Source organism: Petaurus breviceps, unplaced genomic scaffold (assembly GCF_028583685.1).
Source record: "Petaurus breviceps papuanus isolate PSGF00001 unplaced genomic scaffold, PetGlider_PUasm1.0 77, whole genome shotgun sequence".
Taxonomy (NCBI): Eukaryota; Metazoa; Chordata; class Mammalia; order Diprotodontia; family Petauridae; genus Petaurus; species Petaurus breviceps.
The window spans coordinates 2,963,503-2,987,476 of record NW_027186492.1 but is presented as its reverse complement, the minus strand read 5'-3'; the positions used below and the strand labels follow the sequence as shown (position 1 = coordinate 2,987,476).

General features: G+C 43.2%; 1 protein-coding gene across 1 annotated transcript; it reads right to left on the bottom strand.

Annotated features, from left to right (window-relative positions):
• Positions 1 to 513: 513 nt before the first annotated feature.
• IVD (isovaleryl-CoA dehydrogenase) lies at positions 514 to 23,045 on the bottom strand. The gene is made up of 12 exons (XM_069105742.1): positions 22,820 to 23,045; positions 20,973 to 21,062; positions 20,641 to 20,692; positions 12,646 to 12,815; positions 12,093 to 12,186; positions 11,701 to 11,837; positions 10,687 to 10,783; positions 7,364 to 7,457; positions 6,244 to 6,325; positions 5,507 to 5,611; positions 5,215 to 5,287; positions 514 to 4,720 (listed from the first exon to the last, which is right to left on the bottom strand). Exons 1-12 carry the CDS (start codon positions 22,958 to 22,960, stop codon positions 4,587 to 4,589), a joined length of 1,269 nt encoding a protein of 422 aa, XP_068961843.1. The 5' UTR covers positions 22,961 to 23,045; the 3' UTR covers positions 514 to 4,586.
• Positions 23,046 to 23,974: the final 929 nt, after the last annotated feature.

The window sequence follows — 23,974 nt, the reverse complement described above, 5'->3', positions numbered from 1 at the left end:
AATGGACTAGGGTTTGTATCTTGCCTTGTGCTTCTTATGAGAATAAGATCACAGGACTCAGACATAGAAAGGACCTTAGAAATTATCTAATTCAACCTCTTTTTACAGATAAGGAAACTGAGGCCAAGACACTGAGGTTTGCCCACAGCCATACCAAGGCACCCTTTTGCACGTTTTGTTTAAGACCACCTCTCCTAACCCCTGAATGTTCACTTTTATACCTTTGGCTAATTTAAGCCACTAGTTCTTTTTTTTTTTTTATTTTATGCTATTCACATCCAGAGAAAGAACTATGAAATCTGAAATGCAGACTGAAGCATACTATTTTTTTGCTTTCTTGTGGTTTTTCCCTTTTGTTTTGATTCTTTATAACAAGACTAATGTGGAAATGTTTAATATGAAAAAATGTTTTATGTATAGCCTATATCAGATTGCATGATATCTTGGGGAGGGGGAAAATTTAGAATTCAAAAGTTTAGAAAAGTGAATGTTGAAAACCAAAAATAAATAAAATTTTAAAAAGACAAAAAAGTTTTTATTTTAAACATTTTTTCATTTTTAAATTGAGCTCCAAATTCCCTCCCTCTCACCCCCTCTACCACCCACTGAGAAGGCAAACAACGATAGCAATTATGCACGTGAAATCATGTAAAACATATTTCCTTATTAGCCATATTGCAAAAAAAACAGGCAGGAAAAATAAAGTGTGAAAATTATACTTCAATTTGCACTCAAACTATTGGCATTTGATGGTCATTTAAATCAAATTTTACTTGAATTAAGGTGACACAGATGCACCCTCATATTACTCCTTTAAACCCTTCCCCTTCTCCAAATTCCCCCTGAAGACTACTCTTGGTGTTCATCTAAATCTGATTTTACTTGTACTTTTAAAAATAAGAGTGGAGGAAGGAAAAGCTAAGGGAGAGTCTATTGCATGATTTATCTTAGGGCTACAATTGAGAAAGGACACAACTTTGGGGCTAGTTAACAGAAACTCAAGCAGGCAAGAAGCCAAAGGGTGCTCACAATGCTTGGCTAGTCTTCCTGCCTAGAAGCCAGGCACAGGCCCTGCTGGGCATCATGCTAGGATCGCGACTTCCTCTTTCTCCTTCACTTCCACAGTGCTAGGTAGCATGTGCCTGAGGAAAGTGCTGCAGCGTGGAGGGAAGCTGAGCAAGGGGTGGAATGACAGTTTGGTGGATTCAGTACAGCAGCAAGGATTCAAACTCAGCCTCAAGCCTTCAACTTTCCTCTGCTATTCCAAGTTACAAGACTCCAAATCTAGCCCTAAGCTCCACTTCAGGCAAGTGACCACCTCTCTAGCTAGGCCTTGATAATAAGTCAGTATTTATATAATGCTTTAAAGTTTGCAAAGCACCATGTATATGACCTCATTTGAGCCTTACAACAACCCTATAAGGTGGGTGCTATTATGTCCATTTTTTTTAAAATTTTATTTTTAAGCAATCGGGGTTAAGTAACTTGCTCAAGGTTACACGGCCAGGTGTTTCTGGGTGGGTGCTAAGTGTCTGAGCCCGGGATTTGATCTCCAGGTCTTCTCAACACTGGAGCTGGTGCTCTTACTTGCTGTGCTACCTGGCCGCCCCCTATTATGTCCATTTTACAGATGAGGAAACAGGCTGAAACAGTTCCATTTTTGTCCAGGGTCACACAGCTTGTAAGTGCCCAAGGAAGAATCTGAACTCAGGTCTTCCTGACTCCAAGTCTTACACTCTGGATACTACACCACCTAGCTGCCTCAAATATCCTCATTTGTAAAATAAAGAGGTCCCTTTCAGCTAGCTTCTTAGCAATCCACTAATTCTAACCCTTAGAGAACTTTAATGCAGCTAGGGCAAGCCAAGAGACACAAATGATTTTGCCAGCTGGTTAAAAAGATCGGTGATGTATGTGTGTATGTATCTGAGATGTGTATATGGATGTACATATGTACGTATGTATATACATAAATGTCGGGAGGGCCAGTCTCTGACCCAGTCCATACATGGGAAGACTCTGGGGTTCAGGATTTCTCCCCGTGATGGCTATATTATGTCTTAAGATTGGCTCACCTTCTCTTCCTGACTTGCAGGAGCCTAGGACGTGATAACCAAGCTGTGACCCAGACACAGATGCATGCAAGGAAACAAAGATATTAAAACATATGGATTTAGGTAAGTCAACAAGGACATAAAAACATATAGATATGCTCAATGTACAAGGACAGTAAATATATTTGCATGTATTCCTAAGAGAGAATTGCTTTGCATTCATTAAATAAATCCTGCCCTCTGATCAATAAATCAGAACTGCCATGACAGATCTCGCTTGGCTTGCGTTCATCATTCCACACTTCTTGGTTTGGCCTGTGCCCATTTTGATGCAGGCATCACATAAACATACATACACCCCTTCAGGAAACGGGTTAGCCTTTTTGGACTTCTCTTCCCATTCATTTATCCCTGATGGTCACTTAAACTTGATTTTACACACAGAAAAATGTCTGACAGGGGAGAGATGGCATGACTCACAGAACTCTTTTAATACCTCAGGGAGGTAGGACTAGATCCAGCAGGGGATTCTCCAAATCCCTTAAGCCAACAATGAGGGCTAAGGGCAAGAAGGAAGCCAGTACCCAGAATTTCCATGGTGGCCAAGGCACAGGACACCAGCCAGAGTAAGAGGTTAGGGAAAGAGGCAAATACCTGTCACCACTAAAAACACATTTTGAAACGGATGGATTTGGCTCACCACATGTATGCTACAAAACAGCCAACACCAAACTGCTGTGATAAAAAAAAAGCTCCTGAGGTTTCAGGGAAATGCTCAGAGTCTGGAAACTGGCCAGCACTGTTCAGGTTCAGCTGGCACTGCAGGGAACAGAGACAGCTGCAGGTGCGATCATGAAGACACAACTTAGCTCCTGATGTTGGAAAGGGTGGGGAAGAGGGTTCAAGGACGCTGACAAGTCCAACAGAGCAGAGTCACAGGAACATTGTAGCTGCTGCCTTAGTCCACATACAGGTAACATTTCTAACATGATATGGCTCCAAAAGCAGGTGAAATAGGCATATGTTAACAAAGTTAGATAAAATTTAACTATTAAATATGCTTTCCAACTCAGATAAAACTATATTTATCTGTGCTGCTTCATGCTCGTTTTGTCTTCTTAATAGATGTGTGATACTGGGCTGTATACAAACCAGATTAGGGGCAAGTGTGGCTTCTGTTCAGACCAATACAGTCCTTTCAAGTCATGCCAACCTGAACTAGTCTGTTCTTTGCTAAGCTCTAAGGCCACTAGGAAGTTAGGTCAGGATGCTTGGTACCTTTGTAAATGACACGTGCTTTCTTAGGGTAGACAGTCCAGCAACATGTGGTTTTGGGGGAATGAAAAATATAGTATATGTCTTTGTAGGGTTACATGTAACTAAAAGGACCAAGGGACTGCAGAAGATGGCTAGGTGTGATGCAGCCCTTCTTCCTTCACCTATCATAGCAATAGGGTACTTGTTTGAGGCAAAATTTAAAAGGAGAATGCCTTATCTAGAAGAAACTAGCCTTACCTGTTCCTAGCAAAGAGCTTCTAGGATCTGAGACTGCTGAGTGTGAAGGGCAGCTAAGGCCATTTTTTTTACTTTAGGGAGGAGGGTAGAAACATGCAGGAAAAGGGTTAGCCTGAAGGAATAACTAATTCTTCTCTTCCCTCACAACCATGGCAGGTTCAACTATCTCAAAAGTTCAACACGAATTGGAAAAAACAAAACACCCCAGAACAAACTAAGGAGGGAGAGGTGGTCAATGATCAGTGTTCTGTAACAATTCCCAGGAAGAAATTTGTGTGACTGACCACTACCTCATTGGACGTTTTCAGTTAAATAGAGAATGTTAACCTCTGACTACAGACAAGTGCCATGGAGAAAGGCAGGATGGAGTGCCTGGATGCATCTGTGAGCGTGTGCAAATGAACTGAATAGAGAAGCCTTGGTTTAATAAAAAAAGAAAACTAAGAAAAATTCAGCAATTGTTGCAGCTATCACATGCTGCTCCTCAAGAGCAGATAGACAGAGGAAATGTGAGGCTAGAGAACCTGAGTGACAACCTGCAGTTGTGGAGAGAAGGCCCCCCTGCACGAACACCTCTGGTGATGACCCTTCCCCAGGCAGCCAGGACCTTTTAGAGCAGAGGAGAAATGTAGAAGTGTGGAACTGGTGGGGAGTGGGGAACAGGACAAAGAAAGTCTGCCCTAGGAAACTCCAAGGCCCTTTTCCAGAAGTGTCAGCATAAGCTGACTTTGTGTACTGAACCCAGAAAAAGCCTTAAGGCTTAGGAAAACAGTGTCCCTGGCTGGCTGACTATAAAAGCAGAGTCAAGGTTATCTTGAGTGTGATTGCTGCCATTGCCCCCATCATCCTCAGTGGGCGTTTCTCAGTAAATCCTGCCCAGTGTTGAGTTCCAGCTAGATAGGTAGACAGGCAGTAGGACTGGCTTTTGGCTGTTCTGGGGTATAGGAAAGAGGCAACAGCTTCCCACAGAAACATCCTTTGGCTATTCTGCTTAAGAGGTATATAGACTTTTAGGGGTTACTTGAATGCCTTGTTGAAGGACCGGCCAATGATCAGTCTCCGAATCTCACTGGTTCCAGCCCCAATTTCATACAGCTTGGCATCTCGAAGAAAACGCCCCATAGGGAAATCATTAATGTATCCATTGCCACCTGCAGCCAAGAAGGGACAAGATGACATTAATGGGAATAGGATGTAGGAAAAATATCTGTCTTTTGCTACCATTTCCTTCTGGGCCTAAAGTAGGGAGTAGATGGTGGGGAAGGGTGGAGGCAGGATAAAGAAGGATAACATGTCGGGGCTGCTTCTCAGCTGAGGCCTAGACTGAAGAGGATCTGAAAAAGGCCCAGGGAACTAAGAAGGGTGGAAGTAGGAAAGGGCATTGGGACTGGTTGTGGTAATAATGCTTCTTACTCCCCATTCTTCTGTAATTACAGGCAGCTATATTTGTATGTCTGCATAGAAGAGTCATACAGAAGAGTCTGCATACTCCCCCAGCAGCAGCCTTTGCCCCCACCAGCTCCTCATGCCCTAGTGTGGCCTGAACAGTGTATCAGGAGCCAAACAATAAGAGGGTCTGGGTGAGTGACTCTAACAGGCAAAAAACCTCAAGAGAAGCAGCTGAGTGGTGCAGGGGTACACTTACCTAGGCACTGGATGCCATCCAGAGCCACTTGTGTGGCTGACTCTGCTGCATAAAGGATCACGCCTGCACAGTCCTGTGGGAGGATGACATCATCCTATACTTCTGATAGGGCCCCTGCTGGACCCTGACAGAGGAGAGCACCTCAAAAGCCAGGGGGCCCTTTTGGTAGGGTCTCTACCAAAGGCTGGTATGCAGAGAGAGCCCCCTTCTTCAGTATTCCTTCCCCCTCCCCAATTCCTTTGGGTTTGAAAGCCCATCTTCTCTCCCTTTCCTTGACAGGGGAGGCGCTTACCTTGGTATTATTATGCCCCTCATCACAAGCTTTGGCAACATTATAGCAGTATTGCCGACTGGTTGCAAGGCGAGTGTACATATCTGCCATTTTCCCCTGCATCAGCTAGGTACAAACAAGTATCCAGCATTAATATCTCCAGTCCCTTTACTTCCAAGTGGAAAAGGAGTGGCTCTAGGCTCCAAGAGGGGGAGCAGCAGCAGCGGGAGGTAGGGAAGGAGTCCTTGGGGAAGGACTGGAACTTGTTCAGTGTGCCAGTGTTGGCTGAAACCTGGGAAGTGACACTCTCCATCATTCCACCCCAAAAGATGTAGGGCATCTCGAAAGCACTTCTATTTCAACAACCTTTCAGGGGAGTTATTAACTTCCTTCTTTCCCCATATCCTTTTCCGCCCTTGCCCCAAACAATAACTGAATGTTCCCAAACCAATAGCAGAAGACAAGCAAAACTAAGCGTGGATATGGTAAGGGAGTAAAGGCATGTTTAATAAAGCCCACTTCCTACATGAAAGCACCTAGAGATCAGGGGAGTGGATGGTGGGTCCCAGGGACACTTCTTGGACAGCTTGTGCCATAAGTCTGGCTCGAGGGAGATAATCAAAGAACAACTTCCAAGGCCACTGGGCTGATGTTTCCACAAAGCACTTGGAGTGCTCAGGGAACCTCAGCCAGATCTGCATCCCAAGGACTGCTCCTTCCTCTAGCATGGCACACCTCCCCAGCCAGATCCTACTTACTTGAAAATGGCCGATCTTTTGGCCAAAGGCTTCCCTCACATGCAGGTAGGGGATGGTGTGGTCCAGGACGGCTTGCATGACCCTGCCAGAGGGAAGGGAGCCCTTCATTGCCCATCCCTGAATGAGGATAGCTGGCAAAGGAGCAAGGTGGGAGAGAGAGGGTAGGACTAGTAGTCTCTTAAAAGCGGGAGTTAGGGGTGAATGATGGCAAAGTCACATAACATAAGGAGAAAAAGGAACATGACATCCCGTAATCTTCTGATCTCTTTCTTCCTCTGATGCCAAAGCAGAGATGTAATATACCACAGATGAAAAAGCACTGAACCACGACTCAAAAGACTTAGGTTCTCAGGCCATCTCTTGCCACTAACAACATTGCTGAGCCTCAGTTCTCTCATTTGAAAAATGAAGCTTTTGTTCAATAACTCCAGCCACACCAGATGATCTCTAAAGGCTGTTCTAGATTTGATTTTGGTGGGTGGGGTGGGATGGGGTGGAATAAGTATCTGGATCTGTGATTTTATCCATACAAGAAATATTCCATGTGAAAACTGCCTTCACAGATTCAGCCTCGGAACTCACCTACAGCTTCTAGTCTGAGAGATGGGAAGCACTGGGAGGTATATGACTTGCCAGGATCCCACAGTTGGTATGAATGTCTGTGTGTGAGGCAGTACTTGAACTCAGTCTAGTGTTCTATCCACTGTACAGGCTGCTTCTCTGTCCTATGATTATGACTTATTAACTTTTCTTTCTCTAAGGGGAAAACTGAGACCAGGAAAAAAAGTAGTGATGTCTGCTACTCCCTGGCAGCAGGCTGGGGTTTAGAACTCAGGCCTTCTGCTTTAGCCTGTTTGCTGAACAACATAACTCGTGGTCTTTTCATCTTGCTCTGAAGCACATTTTACTGCCATGCTAAGAAATATAAAGAGTGTGTGTGTGTGTGTGTGTGTGAGAGAGAGAGAGAGAGAGAGAGTGAGAGAGAGAGAGAGAGAGATCATTTCTGTTCCAAAGAAGGAAAAACTGAAGCCAAAGTGAGGAACCCACAGTCCTGAAGAGAGACTGCTGATGGCAGCAGCTGATAAGAAGAAAGACTCAAATCTAGGTAATGCATACTTACCCCAGGGGCCCGCCAGACAGCACCAACCGCTCCAGATCCAGTCCACTCATCAGTACATAGACACCCTTATTCAGGTGACCCAGGACATTAGAGACTATTGGGGAAAGTGTCTAGTCAGTCGGAAGCAGAGGACTATTCAGAGCTGCAAACAGACAGTATCACTTCATCTTAGATGGACTTTTATCAAAGTACATGTTAGCCCATACAGTTCCAGACGCATGAAAGTGCTTAATAAGCTGCATCAGACATAGGACCCATGATGGAAGACTTGAGCTTTTTCAAGAGATATTTGCTGGAGGATATGTTGTACACAGCAGAGTAATCTTTAAGGCTAACAACATGTGTTGCTCACAACAACTTTCTGACGTTAACTAATGCCAAGTATTATTTGCCATTTTACAGATGAGAAAATGGAATGTCTGAGAGATAAGAGTGATTTGCTCAGGGACATACAACTATTAAGTATCTGAGGTGGAATATGAACTCAGGTTTTTTGACGCCAAGTCCATTTTTCTTTCTACCACACCATCTACAAGATTTAAATTGTTACATCTGCTTCCTTCTCATGATCTATTGGTCTGATCACTCACCCATGGACTTTAGCAGACCTTGGAAATGAGGTAAATCAGGTTACTTCTTGGACCATATGCTCATCTGTAGACTGAAGAGATTGGATTGGGTAATCTTTAAGCTCTAAAACTGTCACTGTGAGGGCCACGTTTAGCAATATTTAGGGTCAACATAAAAGAACACTTTGTGTTCTTTCTTTTTTATTTTTTAAGTAATCGGGGTTAAGTAACTTGCTCAAGGTTACATGGCCAGTTATTTCTGGGTGTGGTGCTAAGTATCTGAGCCCGGATTTGATCCCCAGGTCATCCTGACACTGGAGCAGGTACTCTTACTCGCTGAGCCACCTGGCCACTCCTTAAAAATTTCTTTTTTCATGTCATTCTGCAAATGACCCATAGGCAGACTGTTGTTGTCAAGTCTATCCTTGGATCTTGTTCAATACGTTTTTTCTGTATTTTGTTCTTTGCTTTTTGGAGGGCAATTGGGGTTAAGTGACTTGCCCAAGGTCACATAGTGTGTCTGAGGTCGGATTTGAACTCAGGTCCTCCTGACTCCAGGGCCAGTGCTCTATTCACTGCGCCACCTAGCCACCCCTGCTCTTTCTTTTTTTTTATTTTTATTTTTTTAAAGTGAATTTCTTTTTTTCTATCTTTTTTAGTTTACATCATTCATTTCCACAAGATTTTTAGTTACAGATTTTCTCCCCAATTTTTCCCTACCCACCACCCCAAAACAGCATTCCCAATATCCCCTCCCCCAATCTGCTCTCTCCCATATCTTCCCCCATTCCCCTCTTGACTTTCTAGTAGGGCAAGATGGCTCTCTATATCCCAGTGCCTGTATATCTTATTTCCCAGTTGCATGTAAAATAATAATAATATGTATATATTTTTTTAAACATTTGATTTTAAAACTTTGGATTCCAGATTCTTTCCCTTCCTCCCTTATCACCCACCCTCATTGGGAAGACAAGCAATTCAATATAGGTTGTACATGTGTAACTATGCAAAACATTTTCATAGTGGATATATTGTGAAAGGCTGACTATATTTCCCTGCATCCTATCCCACCCCCCACTTGTTCTATTCTCTACTCTGATCCTGTCCCTTTTTAAAAGTGGGTGCTTCTAACTTCCCTCCTCCCCAGCCTGCCCTCCCTTCCATCATCCTCCCTCTCTTCCCCTGTAGGGTGAGATACCCCATTTATTGTGTATGTCATTCCCACTTTGTGTTCTTTCTACTCACACCCACCTTCCACACTGATGTTATGCTTCCTGCACACCAGTCCCCAGCATGATCTGGGTTAGGGTAGTGGCTCTAAACTAGGGAGATCGTGGGAACTTGTGATCTGGGTCAGATCTCCTTCTGGGAAATCCCACAGGACTTCTAGTGTGGTGGAAAGAGCACTGGGCCAGGTCCCAGAGTCCTTGGCTTATGACCCTTATTAGTTACATGAACAACCTTACACATCTCCAGTTTCTGTTTCTTTGTAAAATGAAGGGGTTGGCTGGGTGGCACAGTGAATAGAGCACTGGCCCTGGAGTCAGGAGGATTCACCTCAGACACATAACACACAAAAAACTAGCCATGTGACCTTGGGAAAGTCACCTAACCCCAACTGCCCTCCAAAAAGCAAAAAAAAAAAAAACCAAACCAAAAAACTGAAGGGCTGGACTCCGATCTCTACATTTCTTTCAGTTCTATCATGGAATCATCATTCTGAACCACTCCAGGGTCAGAGACACTCACCTCTATGCTCAGTAAGAAAGGGACTTTGCTGAAAATCCTTCTAGATAATCCATCAGGATACTGCATATCCTTAAGGACAATGTGGCTGTCCCATTAATAAAAATGTACTTTAGTCCTGAGTTTACAGAGATGAAGCACTTCAGTGAGTTGAGTTTTGAGCTCACTCACTGCCATGGGACAAAAGCAGTCTTTGTGAGGCCGGCAGCCTGGGTGAGATGTCTAATTCAGAACTGAACAGGAGTGCCACCTGGATCGTGGAATGATCAGACCAGGGCCGGCCCTCCTCAGGTACTGTCTCTCCACATTGTCACCTTGTCACAGATGCTGTGTTTGATCAGGTACATATGAGGGAAAATTCAGATGGTAAATTAGCATCCCTCCACTGGGTCTACACTGATAGTTCGGTTCTGATGGTTTTTCGCCCTTGCCAGTGAATAATTCAAGTTGTTCATGTAGAAAAACATTCCATGTATCAGAAGGGAATTAGTGGCTCAGTATAGATTCTGTTTTTGTGTCCCCACATACTATTCCTCTGTCAAGATTATCATGAACCAGAGACCTCGCCTATTTCTCTGCATAAGGACTATAATTTATCCCCTTAGACTCTGGTGTGTGGGCATGACTGCCTAAAAGTACCTGGTCAGGACTGGTATCTTCCCAATATCTAGACCTATGAAAACAGTGATAGGTTTAGGGCTTAACTACAGATCCTTGATGAACAGTCTAACAGGACTTTTCAAGGAAGAATGGGTTGGAAGAATGGGAGGAAACATGATGGAATGAGAAAAAACCATGGATTTTAAGTCAGAAGAACTGGGACTGAAACCTGGCCCCAATGCTTATGTAACCTTGGGTAAGTCATTAAACTTCTGGGTCTGTTTTCTTGATGGTAGAATGAGAGGGTTGAACTTGATGATCCCAAGAACCTCTTTGGTGCTAAACCTCTGATCCCACCATCTCTAGGTGGAATGGCTGGAACCAGGGCTCATGTTCAGGAATACTCACCAGGGACCTTGCAGTTTTCAAAGATCAGTTCACAGGTATTAGAGCCCCTCATTCCCAGCTTGTCTAGTTTCTGGGATGTGCTAAACCCAGGCATGCCCTGTGTGGAAGAACAAGAAATGTTCCTAGGCTAGATCCTCACAAAAGATCAAAGATCCTCACAAGAAGGCAGAAAGCAAATACAGAGTCCAATTAGACCCAATTAACACCATATTAAATTAGAAATGGTGATTCTGTACTCAGGTAATGCAGAAACTGCTAAGCCTCGTGACCTGAGGGACCCTAGGACATGCTTTGGGATCTCATTCTAGCAAATAGCTTCTTATTTCACTCAGATCCTCCAAATTACTAATTTAGGAAAAGATGAGGAAAAAAGAGGGACTGGTCTTTGGCCAGCGACACAAAACATTTTAGCTAAGCTTTTTATCTTCATATGGTACTGGATGAGGGGCTATATACAAGTAAAACTCCAGACAACGTCCCTGCCATCTTGGAGCTTAACACACATTGACATACAAGGAGATAAATGGACAAAAAGACAAGATAATATTATATAATATAGTGACACAGGTGGAGAAATCTTTGGAGTTGCATTTTTTTTTCCACAAGGAGGGTCCAGGGAGAATGAACTGTTTCTTTCAATTAATTAAGAAAAGGCTTCAAAGAAAGTATAGCATTTAAAATGCTGCTTGAGAGGCGATTTTTTTTTGTGCAGCAAGGGAATTCTACACATGGGGTGTAGTATTGGGCAAAGTTTAAAGACAGGTATAAAGTGGTCAGAAGCAAATTTGTCTGAGATTGGTGGAGAGGTTAGTCCAGAGGCACAGGAAGAGACATAGGAAACGAGGTATCTTAGACTTGACATATTATGTAACATGAGGCCAGAGGGTATTAAGAAGGAGGGGGCTATCAGGGTCAAAGCTGGCAAAGAAGAAAATTTTGGCAATAAAATCAATCTCTTGACTTTAGTGCTAAGAGAAAACACATCCTTCTGCGACACATACTTGCCCTGCTCACCTTCTCCACGATGAAGGCTGTGATACCCCGAGAAGCTGGCACAGCAGACATGTCTGTCTTGGCATAGACAATGAGGACGTCAGCATCTGGTCCATTGGTGATCCAAAACTTTGTGCCATTCAGGATGAAGTAATCCCCTAAGGAGATGTAGTTCTGGCTAGTTAACCCAGATTCCTTGTTTCCATCTTAACCAGTCAAAGAATGTAGACCATTTTAAGCATGGGACATTCCCTGATCCAAGGCACAAGTAACTAAAACTTATGTGTAACCCAGCCCAAATGCTACTCTCCTGATATGCCACATTGCCCCCAACCTCCACCCCAGCCCAAAGCCTTCTGTGGACCCTGTCATGGTAGCCAGTTGTCCAGGATTGAAGCTAAGAGTCGCCATACCTTTCTTTTCTGCTTTCAGCTTCATGGATACAACATCAGAACCAGCATTGGGCTCACTCATGGCCAAGGCTCCAATGTGTTCCCCACTGATGAGCTGTGAGAGACATCACAAAACCATCAAAAAGAAACCTGGGGATCTTCCAGCAGCTACCCGTTATACCAAAGTCCTGATGCTTTCTTTGTGGCTTCTTTGGATTTCACCCTTGAACACCTTCCTTTTGGGTCTGAGTATTGGTGAGGGCCCAGGAAAAGAAATGTTCATTTCTCAAGAACTAGAGAGAACCTCTGTCTTGTCCCTAAAGGTCTGATGAATCATGCCCATCTGTCTGTTTCCATAAGACCTTACATACTGCCACTATCAACAGATTCACTCTGGAATCCTGAGTTTTATTCCAACCATATCAGGTCCAGGACAGGATGGTTATAAAACTCTCATTGGATCAAATCATCATTGGAGGTTCCTGAATGAGAGATACTTCCCAAGTGCCACTTCGCCATCAGGAAACTGCTGCACAGAAAACCTGCTGCACAGACTCCTGCCATACATCTTTACCTTGGGGAGGTATTTCTCCTTTTGGGCTTCATTTCCATTCCGTACAAGCTGATTGACACAGAGGTTGGAGTGGGCTCCGTAACTGAGCCCCACAGATGCAGATGCTCGGGATATCTCCTCCATTACTATCACATGGTCCAGAAAGCCCAGGCCTGAGCCACCATATTGATCTGGGGAATGGGGAGGGGAGGGGAAGAGGAGGAAGAGACAGCAAAGATAAAATAATGGCAGCCATAAAAATACAACTGCTTTGAATTCTTTAGGAGAAAAATGCTGGGAGTGAGACTTTTTCAGGCATGGCCAATATGTTAATTTGTTTTGCTTGACTGTACTTATTTGGTGCACTGGAAAGTTCTCTTGGTGGTGGGAAGAGACTATAACAAAGAAAAGAGTATCAAAAACATTAAATCCCAGAAAGAGAATCTGTATGAGACTTCTGTGTAAACATAAACCCTCAGCTTTTGGGTGCTCTAGCTGCCTGTCATTGAGACCATTCTTAAAAAGCCTTTCCTGCTTCCTAAAATCTGGCAAAGCCCCCAACAATCCAGGGTCATCTATATGCCATAATCAAGTATTATATTAGAAGTTGGGGGAAGGGAGAGAGAAAAGCATCACTTGGTAATAATGCCTCAATGATTAATCCATTAGTGATTCTAGTCAGGTCAGATGAGATTAGAGGTTAGTTAGCACTATATGGCTCTCAAATAACTTTTACTTTTAAACTCAACCAGCCAGCCTAGAAAAGAAATGAGAAAATGTACTTCCATTTTTTAAAGGGGTGGAGGACTTTATGCTTTAAGATTTGACTAAAGGGTTGACTTATTTTGTTGAACTTGCTTCCCAAACCCGCCCCCCCTCCCCATTTCTCTTTCATTCTCTGTTAGAAGAGGTGACTTGATGGATAGGGAAGTGGGGAGGCATTTAACCAAAAAATAAAGTGCTCTAAAAATTAAAGCAATATATAAAAATTTAAAACACACTTAACCAACCCCCCCCCCAAAAAACTGAAACATGATTGCCTAAATTTGAGGATTTTTCATATTGTGAATGGAGGAAAATATTTGTGTTAGTAACAACCTTGCATAGTGAAGGTTAATTTGTTCACTATGTGAATTTAGTTTCACAGTAGTTAAAACAATATCCATTATACTTGTTTACTTATTCTTGGAATAACATTGGAAAGTTTTTTTTTTAAAGAGAGAGGAGGGGTGGAGTCAAGATGGCAGAGTAGAAACAGGACTTCTGTGGGGCTCCTGCTCCCACCTCCTCCAATTCATGTAAAAAATGACTCTAGACAAACTTTGGAGCTACAGAAACCACAAAATGACAGAGAGAAGCTAACCTCCCGCTGAAGACAGTCCAGCAGGCTGGCAGGAAGGGGCCAGCACAGCACTCTGAGAACCTAGCCCAGCCCCCCAAGAGCTGGAGGTTTGAGCCTCAGGGCAGCCACAACCAGCTAGAGGGATTTCAGATCAGCAGCAGCTGTGGCTCTTTACCCGAATTATCAACCCATAGATGCTAAGGATAAAATGAGAGGACAGTGCAGTGTGGACTTTGGGATCCTGTAGTTCATGAGTATGGTCTGGTCTTTATCCCCTGGAGGGAGAAGCTGCTAACGTATGGTGGCTGTGCAGCCACCACCTAGCAGCTTCAGCTCCTGGCTTGCAGAGTGTAGGGGGACCAAGCAACCAGTCTGAGGGGTAATCCCTCTTGCTTTAACCTGCTTGGATCTGGATTGCTGTCTAGGGTGGAGGTCCTGGGGTGTGCGACCACCTTGCCAGAGCATGGGGAGGCTCAGAGAGGGCACCCAACTAATAGCTCCAGCAGCTGAGAAAACCCCAGTGATTGGGACAAATCTCCCGTCTGGTAGCAGAGTCCTACTGTGGCAAAAAGTTCAAAAGTTAAGTAATTGAGAGGCAACATGAGCAAACAAGAGAAGCAAAGCAAGCAAAGCAATCAAACTTTGCACTTCTTTTTTGGAGACAAAAAGGATCAAAGCATGGAACAGGAGGAAGACAGTAAAGTCAGAACTCCTGCACCAAAAGCTTCCAAGAAAAATACAAGCTGGTTACAGGCCATAGAAGACCTTAAGAAGGATTTTGAAAACCAAATGAGAGAAGTGGAGGAAAAATTGGGAAGAGAAATGAGAATGATGCAAGAAAATTATGAAATGAGAATCAACAACCTGACTGAAGAAAACAATACTTTAAAAAATAGACTAACTCGGGGTGGCTAGGTGGTGCAGGCCCCAGCGTTGGGAGACCTGGGATCAGTTCCAGCCTCAGATACTTAACACCCACACAAAATAACTGGCTGTGTAACCTTGAACAAGTTACTTATCCCCAATTGTTTAGGGGTGGCCATGTGGCGCAGTGAGTAAGAGTGCCGGCCCCAGCATCGGGAGACCTGGGATCAGTTCCAGCCTCAGATACTCGGCACCCACACAAAAAATAACTGGCCATGTAACTCTGAGCAAGTTACTTAACCCCGATTGCTTTTAAAAAAAATAGTCTAACTCAAATGGCAAAAAAGCAATGAGGAGAAGAATGCCTTAAAAAGCTGGATTTTCCAGGTGGAAAAAAAATCTCAAAAGCCTACTGAAGAGAATCATTTCTTCAGAATTAGATTGGAGCAAATGGATGCTAGTGATTTTCAGAGAAATCAAGATACTATTAAACAGATCCAAACAAATGAAAAAATAGAAGGCAATGTGAAATATCTCAATGGGAAAACTACTCACCTGGAAAATAGATCCAGGAGAGAGAATTTAAAAATTAATGGACTACCTGAAAGCCATGATCAAAAAAAGAACCTAGAAATCGTCTTTCAAGAAATTCTCAAGGAAAACTGCCCTGATGTTTTAGAACCAGAGGGCAAAATAGAGGTTGAAAGAATCCACTGATCACCTCCTGAAAAAAATCCCAAAAAGAAAACTCCCAGGAATATTATAGCCAGGTTCTGGAGTTGCCAGGTCAAGGAGAAAATATTACAAGCAGCCAGGAAGAAACAATTTCAATATTGTGGAAACACAATCAGGATAACACAGGATCTGGCAGCTTCTACACTGAGGGACTGAAGAGCTTGGAATATGATATTCTGGAGGTCAAAGGACCTGGGATTAAAACCAAGAATCACTTACCCAGGAAAACTGAGTATTATGTTTCAGGGGAAAATATGGTCATTCAGTGGAATAGAGAACTTTCAAGCATTCTTGATGAAAAAACCAGAGTCGAATAGGAAATTTGATATTCAGATACAAGAAGCAAGAGAAGCATGAGAAGGTAAACAGGGAAAAGAAATCATAAGGAACATATCAAAGGTGAACTATTTATATTCCTTCATGGAAAAACAATAATTGTAACTTATGAAACTTTTCTCAGTATGAGAATAGTTGAAGGGAATAGAAATGTATGTATATATATACTTACATATATGTCTATATAGGAGGGTATATGGGCATATGAATACATATGTAAGTGTGTGTATATATGTGTACAAGTATACATAGACAGAGGGCACAGGACCAATTTAATAGGAAGGGATGGTACTTAAAAGGTGAAATTAAGAGGTGAGAGAAGAATGTAATGAGAGGAGATGGAGAGAGACAGAATGTGGTAAACTATCTCATTTAGAAAAGGCAAGGGAAAACTGTTACAATGGAGGGGAAGAACAGGAAGGCAAAAGGGAATGGGTCAACCTTATTCTCATTGAATTTGGCTTAGGGAGAGAATGACATACACACTAAATAGGAGAGTAGGGGGGAAGGGGATGATGGAAGGGAGGGCAGGCTGTGGGGGAGGAAAGTTGGAAGCAACCATTTTTGAAAAGGGACAGGATCAAAGAGAATAGAACAAGTGGGAGGTGGGATAGGAGGGAGGGAAATATAGTCAGTTTTTTACAACATATCCAATATGGAAAATGTTTTGCATAGCTACACATGTACAACCTATATTGAATTGTTTATCTTCCCAGTAAGAGTGGGTGACAAGGGAGGAAGGGAATGAATCTGGAATTCAAAGTTTTAAAATCTAATGTTTAAAAAATATATATGTATATATACTATTATTAATATTATTTTACATGTAACTGGGAAATAAGATATACAGACACTGGGGCATAGAGATCCACTGGAAAAGTTGAAAGGGGTATGGGAGAAAATATGGGAGAGAGCAGATTGGAGGAGGGGATATTCAGTGGGATCGCTATTTTGGGGTGGTAGGTAGGGGAAAAATGGGGAGAAAATTTGTAACTCAAAATCTTGCGAAAATGAATGATGTAAACTAGAAGTTAATAAAGCATTTGATACAGTAAAAAAAAGAGAGATGAAGATAATCTATTTTAGTCTATGCTAAGAAAATCTCAGCCACTTAAACCTATCTGTATCCTCCAATCCCAGAGGAAAGTGGCCTTTTCTAAATGGGAAAGTCAAAGCAGGGTGGGTGGTACAGTTGGCTAATTTGTTATATGTCTTTTCCCCCATCTTTAAAGGCATTTATTTTGAAAATTTAAAACTACATGTGTGCAAAAAATTTTTGAACTTTTTAGAAAAAGCCGACACATTTCACTGTTTTTATCCTACCCATTAATATTCTACCATAAAGGAGAGTTAAAAAAAAAATCATTGTAGTCTGCAGTTAGTGAGTTAAAAATATTCCTGTTACATTGAGATATTAAACTGCAAAAGAAATACTGAAAATGCATTCACAAAAAATAAAACTAAGTTATCTTTCTTGGTTCATATACAGTAACTAAAAAAAATTCGTTTGGAAAAATGTCTTAAAAAAGAAAAACTTTCTCACTTATAATTAATTAATTATAAATAGTACCTGAGGCCACAGGCCATATTTGTCACTTCAGAAAGAAAAGGAAGAAATAGCAGGTTGTCAGCCAATTCAAATAATAACTAAGTTTGGAGATATGGAGTATAGAGAAGAAAGGGATTTTGAGATGTCGGCACAAGAGATGCCAGTCAGGAGTCAAGGGTAGATGGGTTTAAAGTAACAGGTTTTCTTGGCAAAGATTTATAAAACTACAGAATCAGAAACTGGGCTGGTGAAAGAGATGCCATATTTTGGGTGGGAGAGTCTGAGATGGAAAGAAAAAAAAAAGAGTAGAATTATGTAGAAAAAGCAGAGTGGTTCTTGGGGAAGCCCATGTTAGGGTCTTTCAGGTAGTAAAAATGCCATGCCCTTTGAATTTAAATAAAATAAAACAAGGCTGGGGCGCTGTGTAAGCCAGAGAATTTGCCAAGCTGTTCTAGGCAAATGTACTCAAAGGTTACCCCAACTCTACAGGTGCATTTTTGTTGAGTTCCAACATTAAAAATCAAATACTTTTTAACTCAACATATTCTCTACAGGGATGACTGGTGGAGAACTAGCACTCTCATTCAGAAGGAGTCAATAGCATTTTTCCCCATTCTTTTATTTAAAGTTAGATTATTCATATGCCTTGGAAGAAAAAGAAAACTATGTTCATTTAACACTTTTAAATCATGTACTGGGACAGAAGCACCGCTCCAGTCACTGGGCAAGAGTATATCAATAAGAATGTCAGAGGAGAACAGCACCAAGACCTGCTTCTGACTATGCCCTGACTCCTAGGCTTGCCCAGGATCGAGAGTTTATCTTTGGCTCATTGCTCCAGTTAAATATAACACTCACACTGTTTGGGAACTAAGCAAAAGGAATGCATCTTGCACTCAAGGCCAGAGAGTATTAAGACATAGGGATTTCACAAATCCAAAGTTTGGAAATCTGAGGCAGACAGCAGGGCAAAGCACTGTGAAATTCCTGTTCTCAAAGTCCTGGATTAGGCTATTCTAGACAGGGGTGGGAAGTGGGAACTCTCCTAACTACCCATCAGAAAGAGTAGCTGGGTTTCATACCTACTACGCTCACATCCCTGTAGCATATTAAAAAACAACCTTGCCCCCACCCCCACTCCTATCCCCCACGCCTGCCCATGTTCCTTCCCTGACTAGGCTCAAAGCTTTTGGGGCAGATGTCACTGCAATCTCCTCCCTCTTCATTCCCTCCCCAATCTAACCTAGCAGCCCTCCACAAAGAACCCTGGCTCATAATGAAACCACATGCTGTTCCAACCCGTTGTTCCTCTCTTTGTCTTTGTTACGATATTCCCTTTGTCAGGAATGTCAACCCGCCCTCCATCTCTGCTGGTTGTAGCAGACTCAACTCAGAAGCTAAAAAGCTCTGCCCAATCAGCCCAGACAGAAATGATCACAGCATACCGGATGACAGTCTTAGAAAGGATTGTTGAGACTATCTAGTCCCATATTTCATTTTACAGAGAAGGAAACTGAGGCCTGTAAAGGTTAAGTGACTTGGATGGCACTCTGTTATTCTCTCAACACATTAGATTCTTATTACAGTAACTTGTAACTTCACTCTCCATAGATTATAATCTCTTTAAAGAAAGGTATAGATAGTCATTCATCTCTGTTCTAGTTCCATACAGTGCTTTTCACATTGTGGAAAACTGTTTGTCAGATGAATAAAACTAAGCTCCCACTGCCCCCAAGCTCTTTGTGAGAGATGAGGCTCATAAAGGAACAAGCAGAGCAGTACAGGCCTATTGATTTCTTATGTCAATAATGGCGAAAGACAACCTCCCTGCTGCCAAGTGGATCCCAAGACCAAATGGCAAAATAATATGCTGGATCTGATATACTCAAGCAAAGAAGCTGGTTGGACTGTTGTCAAATGTAGAGGCAATGCTAAGATAACAAAAGCAGTCACCACATCTGACCCTTCTCTGGCTGCGCCATTGAGAAGGGTCCCCTGGGCAGAAATCTAGTACATGGAGGGGTGGCAGCAATGGGAGATGGAGGAGACTGACTCTGCTAAATTAGCTGGGTTTTATTTCTTGATTCAGTCCCTACAGAAGCTCCCAAAATGGGTGACACCACTCCAGGAGGTGCTGGAATGAGATGGGGGGGCAGTAGTAAACTTGGATGCAACTAAGGGGCACTGAATAAAAATAAGGGGGTGTTGGAAGCATAAGGCAAAGAAAAAAAGAAAATTCTTAAAAACTGTTTGTATATGGTTCATCTGTTGTGTAACAGAGTTGAAGTCATAGTGATTACATTATTTTCCAAATAAACACACAAAATGCAAGTTATAACTGCTCAGTGATCAAGTCCACCGATTGGTCCTAACAAATAAGTGTGGTAGAAGAGTTTGTCATACATTATCTGGAAGTCCAGCATGCACTGGCAGGAATGTATACATTTAATGACTTATTTACAATATGATACTATACGGTTACATGATATGATACTTGGTCATCAAAATTTCAATGCAGGAAAAAAAATCCACAAATTTACAATGAATTATTAAATTTAAGATATGTCATTTAAAAATTTTATTTTTTTTGAAATGACACAAATGTAAAAAAAGAAAAACGTTAAAAAGTTAAAGAAAGTAGATTTCCAGGAGGGCACTGAATATTTTTTTTTTTTGAAAAGGGGGTAGTAGGCCAAATAAGTTTGGGAACCTTTGAGTCCCCATATCCCTATGAGAGCTTGAATTTAGTATTATCCATTCATTGCTTGGACTCTAGTGAAGTCTAGCCAGAAATAAAGATGAGGGGGAGGATGAGGGATCTCATCTACCCCTGGCTATTTCAAACCCTCAGAAACCAAGACTACTCCCAAGCCCAGATGCAAGAATGAAGGAGAGCCCTGGGAGCCACCACAGGAGGTTAGGAGTTAATCAACAGACCAGCTGGTGTTCGTGTTGACCCTGCAGCTGAAGAGGAAGGAGGAAGGAGGAAGGAGGAAGGCACTAGGCAGAAAGAGAAGAGAATGCCCTGAGCAGAGGCAGGCAAGAAGCTGAGGACACTGAGCAGAACTGGGGATGGTGAAGTGAGAAATTTCTTGTATTATCAATAAATACTACTCTTGCCACTCCTTCTGGGAATCCTGGGCATAAAGACAGTAGGAAAATTTTATTTTTTTTCAGGGGCCAGACTCACCAGGGGCTGTGATGCCTAACACTCCTAGGTTCCCCAGCTGCTTCCAGAATTCCTGCAAATAGAAAATGAACTGCAAAACCAAGCAACCAGTATCTGACAAATAAAGCAACTGCACAGAACCCAAACATTCAATCACAAGCCACTTAAAGAAAGGACCTATCGTTTCAGCAAAGTGGCCAATACAAAAAATTAGTCTTCATAAGCAATGATGAGGGTCCCTAATCATCCCAACTCTTTAAGCACAGCATACTTTGCTTCTTCCTCCCAGGTCTTCCTCTGAGAGGACCTGAGGATATTTTCTTGTTGCCAGTAATACAAAACTCTAGACTTACCCGAAGGTCCTTGAACTCGTTGGTCTTATCAATTTCTTGGGCCTTGGGGGCTAAATGTTGCTGACAGAATTTGAACATGGTCTGTCGGAGCTGGGGAACAAAAAGGGAGGGGAAAATGGGATGAATAAGCATTGCTGAAGAGATCACTCAAGGTAGGTTATAAATTCTTTCCACATTCTCATCAACTGGAGGCTAGTGACTCCACTAAGGCATACTGAAAGAACTGATCTCAGCATGAAGAGCAACATCAAAACAGATGCTGACCCAGACGCTGAGGTGTGGACCTAGAAATGAAATGTCATTCTAAATTGGCCCCAAGACTGTGAAGAGGATCAGAGATTAGAAACAGAAAGGGATCTTAGAGGTGATAAAGTTCAATCCCCTCATTTTACATTTAAGGAAAGAGAAGTGAAGTTATCTGCCCAAGATCATAAAGGTAAATAAGTGAAGAGCCTAGATTTGAACCTATCCTCTGACCTCTCTCTCCAGTTTGCCATGACAGTCAACTCAGACGGTCCACCTATTGGATATGATTTAGAGTTGGTTAGGAGTCCTCAGATACCCTCTGCCCAAGGTCACACAGAGTGGTAGCAGTCACAGATAGGACCATATATCCACAGCTAGAAGGGACCTTAGGTTGGACTAGGGTCCAACCCTCCAGGTTGAGAGGTTAAATGTCTTACTTGCCCAGGGCTACAAAGCTAGTAAATGCCAGAAGCTAGATTTGAACTGGTCTCCTGATTCCAAGGCAGCACTTTTTTTTTTTTAAGTCACTCATAGGCTATTGTTTTCTAATATTGGAACAGGTTACAAAGGAGGATAGAGTGATTGTCAGTTTGGGAAAGCATAACAAATGGAAAGAAAAATGCTGTTTGAAATGATTCGGGGGCAGTTGGGAGTACAGAATGAAAAACAGATTAAACCCTCTTGTTGTTCAGTTGTGTCTGTTAGTGAACTGAATTTGTGGTTTTCTTGGCAAAAATGCTGGAGTGGTTTGCCATTTTCTTCTCTAGCCCATTTTACTGATGAGGAACTGAGGCAAACAGGGTTAAGTGTCTTGCCCAAGGTCACACAGCTAGTTAAGTGTCAGGACCTGTCTCAGGGCCTGGCCTCTATCCACTGCGCCACCAAATTGTCCATTAAATCCTGAGGTCTCTCCAAATTCTCCGTCTCCCTCAAATTCATTGTCAACTGAATCACTGAAATTCTGCTCACAGCCGGGGACTCGGGGGCCTTAGAAGGCAGCTGAGAAGAGCGTGCTTTGGGCAATAGCACCAGGCATAAAGGAAACGCCTAATAAATGTTATTAGTCAATAAGTACCATAGTCAAATTCCCAAGGGAAAGTGCATCCATTTCCAATCTCCATATGCCCTCCGTATGCCCTTGGATAACGTCTTTCCCTACAAGAGTGCCTGCTAATACTGGCGTTCAAACACTGTCCAGGACTCAAGTTGCCTGGGCAAAGCCCCGGTAGTCCCTCCAAAGCTCCCCCCAGCTGTGCCGGGGCCGCCTACTGCGTGCTGGGGCGCCCAGCTCGGGAGTCACCCGCACCCCAGGGCTCTGCAGGGTTCGCTCCCCTGGGGGAGGCTCCGAGGCACGAAGCACTCCACTCATCGGTCAGACCCAGGCTCCAAGAGGGGGATGCCAGGACTCGGCCGTCTACCTCGAGCTGCCACTTACTTGAGAAGCTGAGGCTGGGCCTGGGCCCGACCCGAGAGTCCTGCTCTCCAGTGGGCAGCGGAGGGTGGGGAGGGGGAGGCCGGGGAACCGCGCGAGTCTAGCGGCCGCCCCGTACGGCCCCCGCGAGGGGACCTCTCAGCAAGGGGTCGGGGACCACTTTTGCTACCTGTTTTTGCTGTTCGCTCAGCCCGTTTATCGTGTCATCCACAGGCATCGTCGAGTATCCCCGCCGTGAGGCGAAGAGCGTGGGCAGCCGCACTCCCCACCAAGGCAGGCGGGCACAAACAAGCCAAGCTACAATCGCCATCGCTGCTCCAGATCCGGACTTGAGTCTTTTGGCCTGGGCCACCCTAGTAACTCCACCAATCCACGAGCATCTGTGATTCTGTCCAATGAGTGAGGGGGTGGGGTACCCTGCAGCCTATCAGCGTCCAGGTGCTCCGAAAGACACCCTCCCCTATTCTGAGCCACCTTCGAGCCAATCAGCAGTGTGTTCTGAGGGGCTAGGCATCCTCCCCGCGAAGTCACGAAGTACTCACAGTGGGCGGTGGCCTAATCTCGGAATCGCCATCTCTAAGGGGATCAGCCTTCTTAAAGCTGCTCCGCCCTCTGCCCCTCCTTCTTCAAAGAAAATTAAAAAATTCCCTGGCAATATTCCCAAGGAAAATTGGCTTCTCTAGACCTCACGGTTTAGGTGTGCGGTTGCGGGAGGGAGGGGTGGGGGTGGTGCCAGCGTGAAAATCACCTTCTCTTGCCCCATTCTTTTTACAACAGGCAAAGTGACAAAATGGATATCGAAGCCAAGAAATTACAAAATGGCAACCTAAAATGGCATTGGGAGTGCAAGAGAGCAGAGATGGTCTCTCATTTAGCTTTTAAAATGACTATTATTTGTTTTACTAATAACAACAGTTAGCATTTAGATAGCACCTTCTATTTGCTGTACAAAGGACTTTACAAATATTACCTCAATTTATCCTCCCAACAACATTGGGAGGTAGATGTTATGTGTTTGGTTTGGTTTTTGTTTTTCATTTTACAGGTGAAGAAATTGAGGAAGATTGAGGTTGGGTAACTTGCCCAAGGTCATACATCTAGTAAGTGAGGCTAGATTTGAAATCAGGTGTTCCTGACTCCAAACACAGCACTCTCCATCATACTGCCAAAAAACCGTAGTAGTAAGGATGGATGAAAATTAAACAAGTGCCTAGTATACATGTATTGCCATTTCATGGGCAGAAGAGAAATGTCAACCTGCTTTCATGAGAAACTACTGTTAGGATGGTAAAAGTGAGATGACTGTCAATAGATTGGGGGGGGG

Coding starts and splice junctions, on each gene's coding strand:
- IVD (XM_069105742.1), bottom strand. CDS start 22,960: ATGGCGATTGTAGCTTGGCTTGTTTGTGCCCGCCTGCCTTGGTGGGGA. Junction 10,784..11,700: donor CAGCCTTCATCGTGGAGAAG/GTGAGCAGGGCA, acceptor TCTTCCACACAG/GGCATGCCTGGGTTTAGCAC. Junction 6,326..7,363: donor CTGTCTGGCGGGCCCCTGGG/GTAAGTATGCAT, acceptor TCCCTCTGGCAG/GGTCATGCAAGCCGTCCTGG.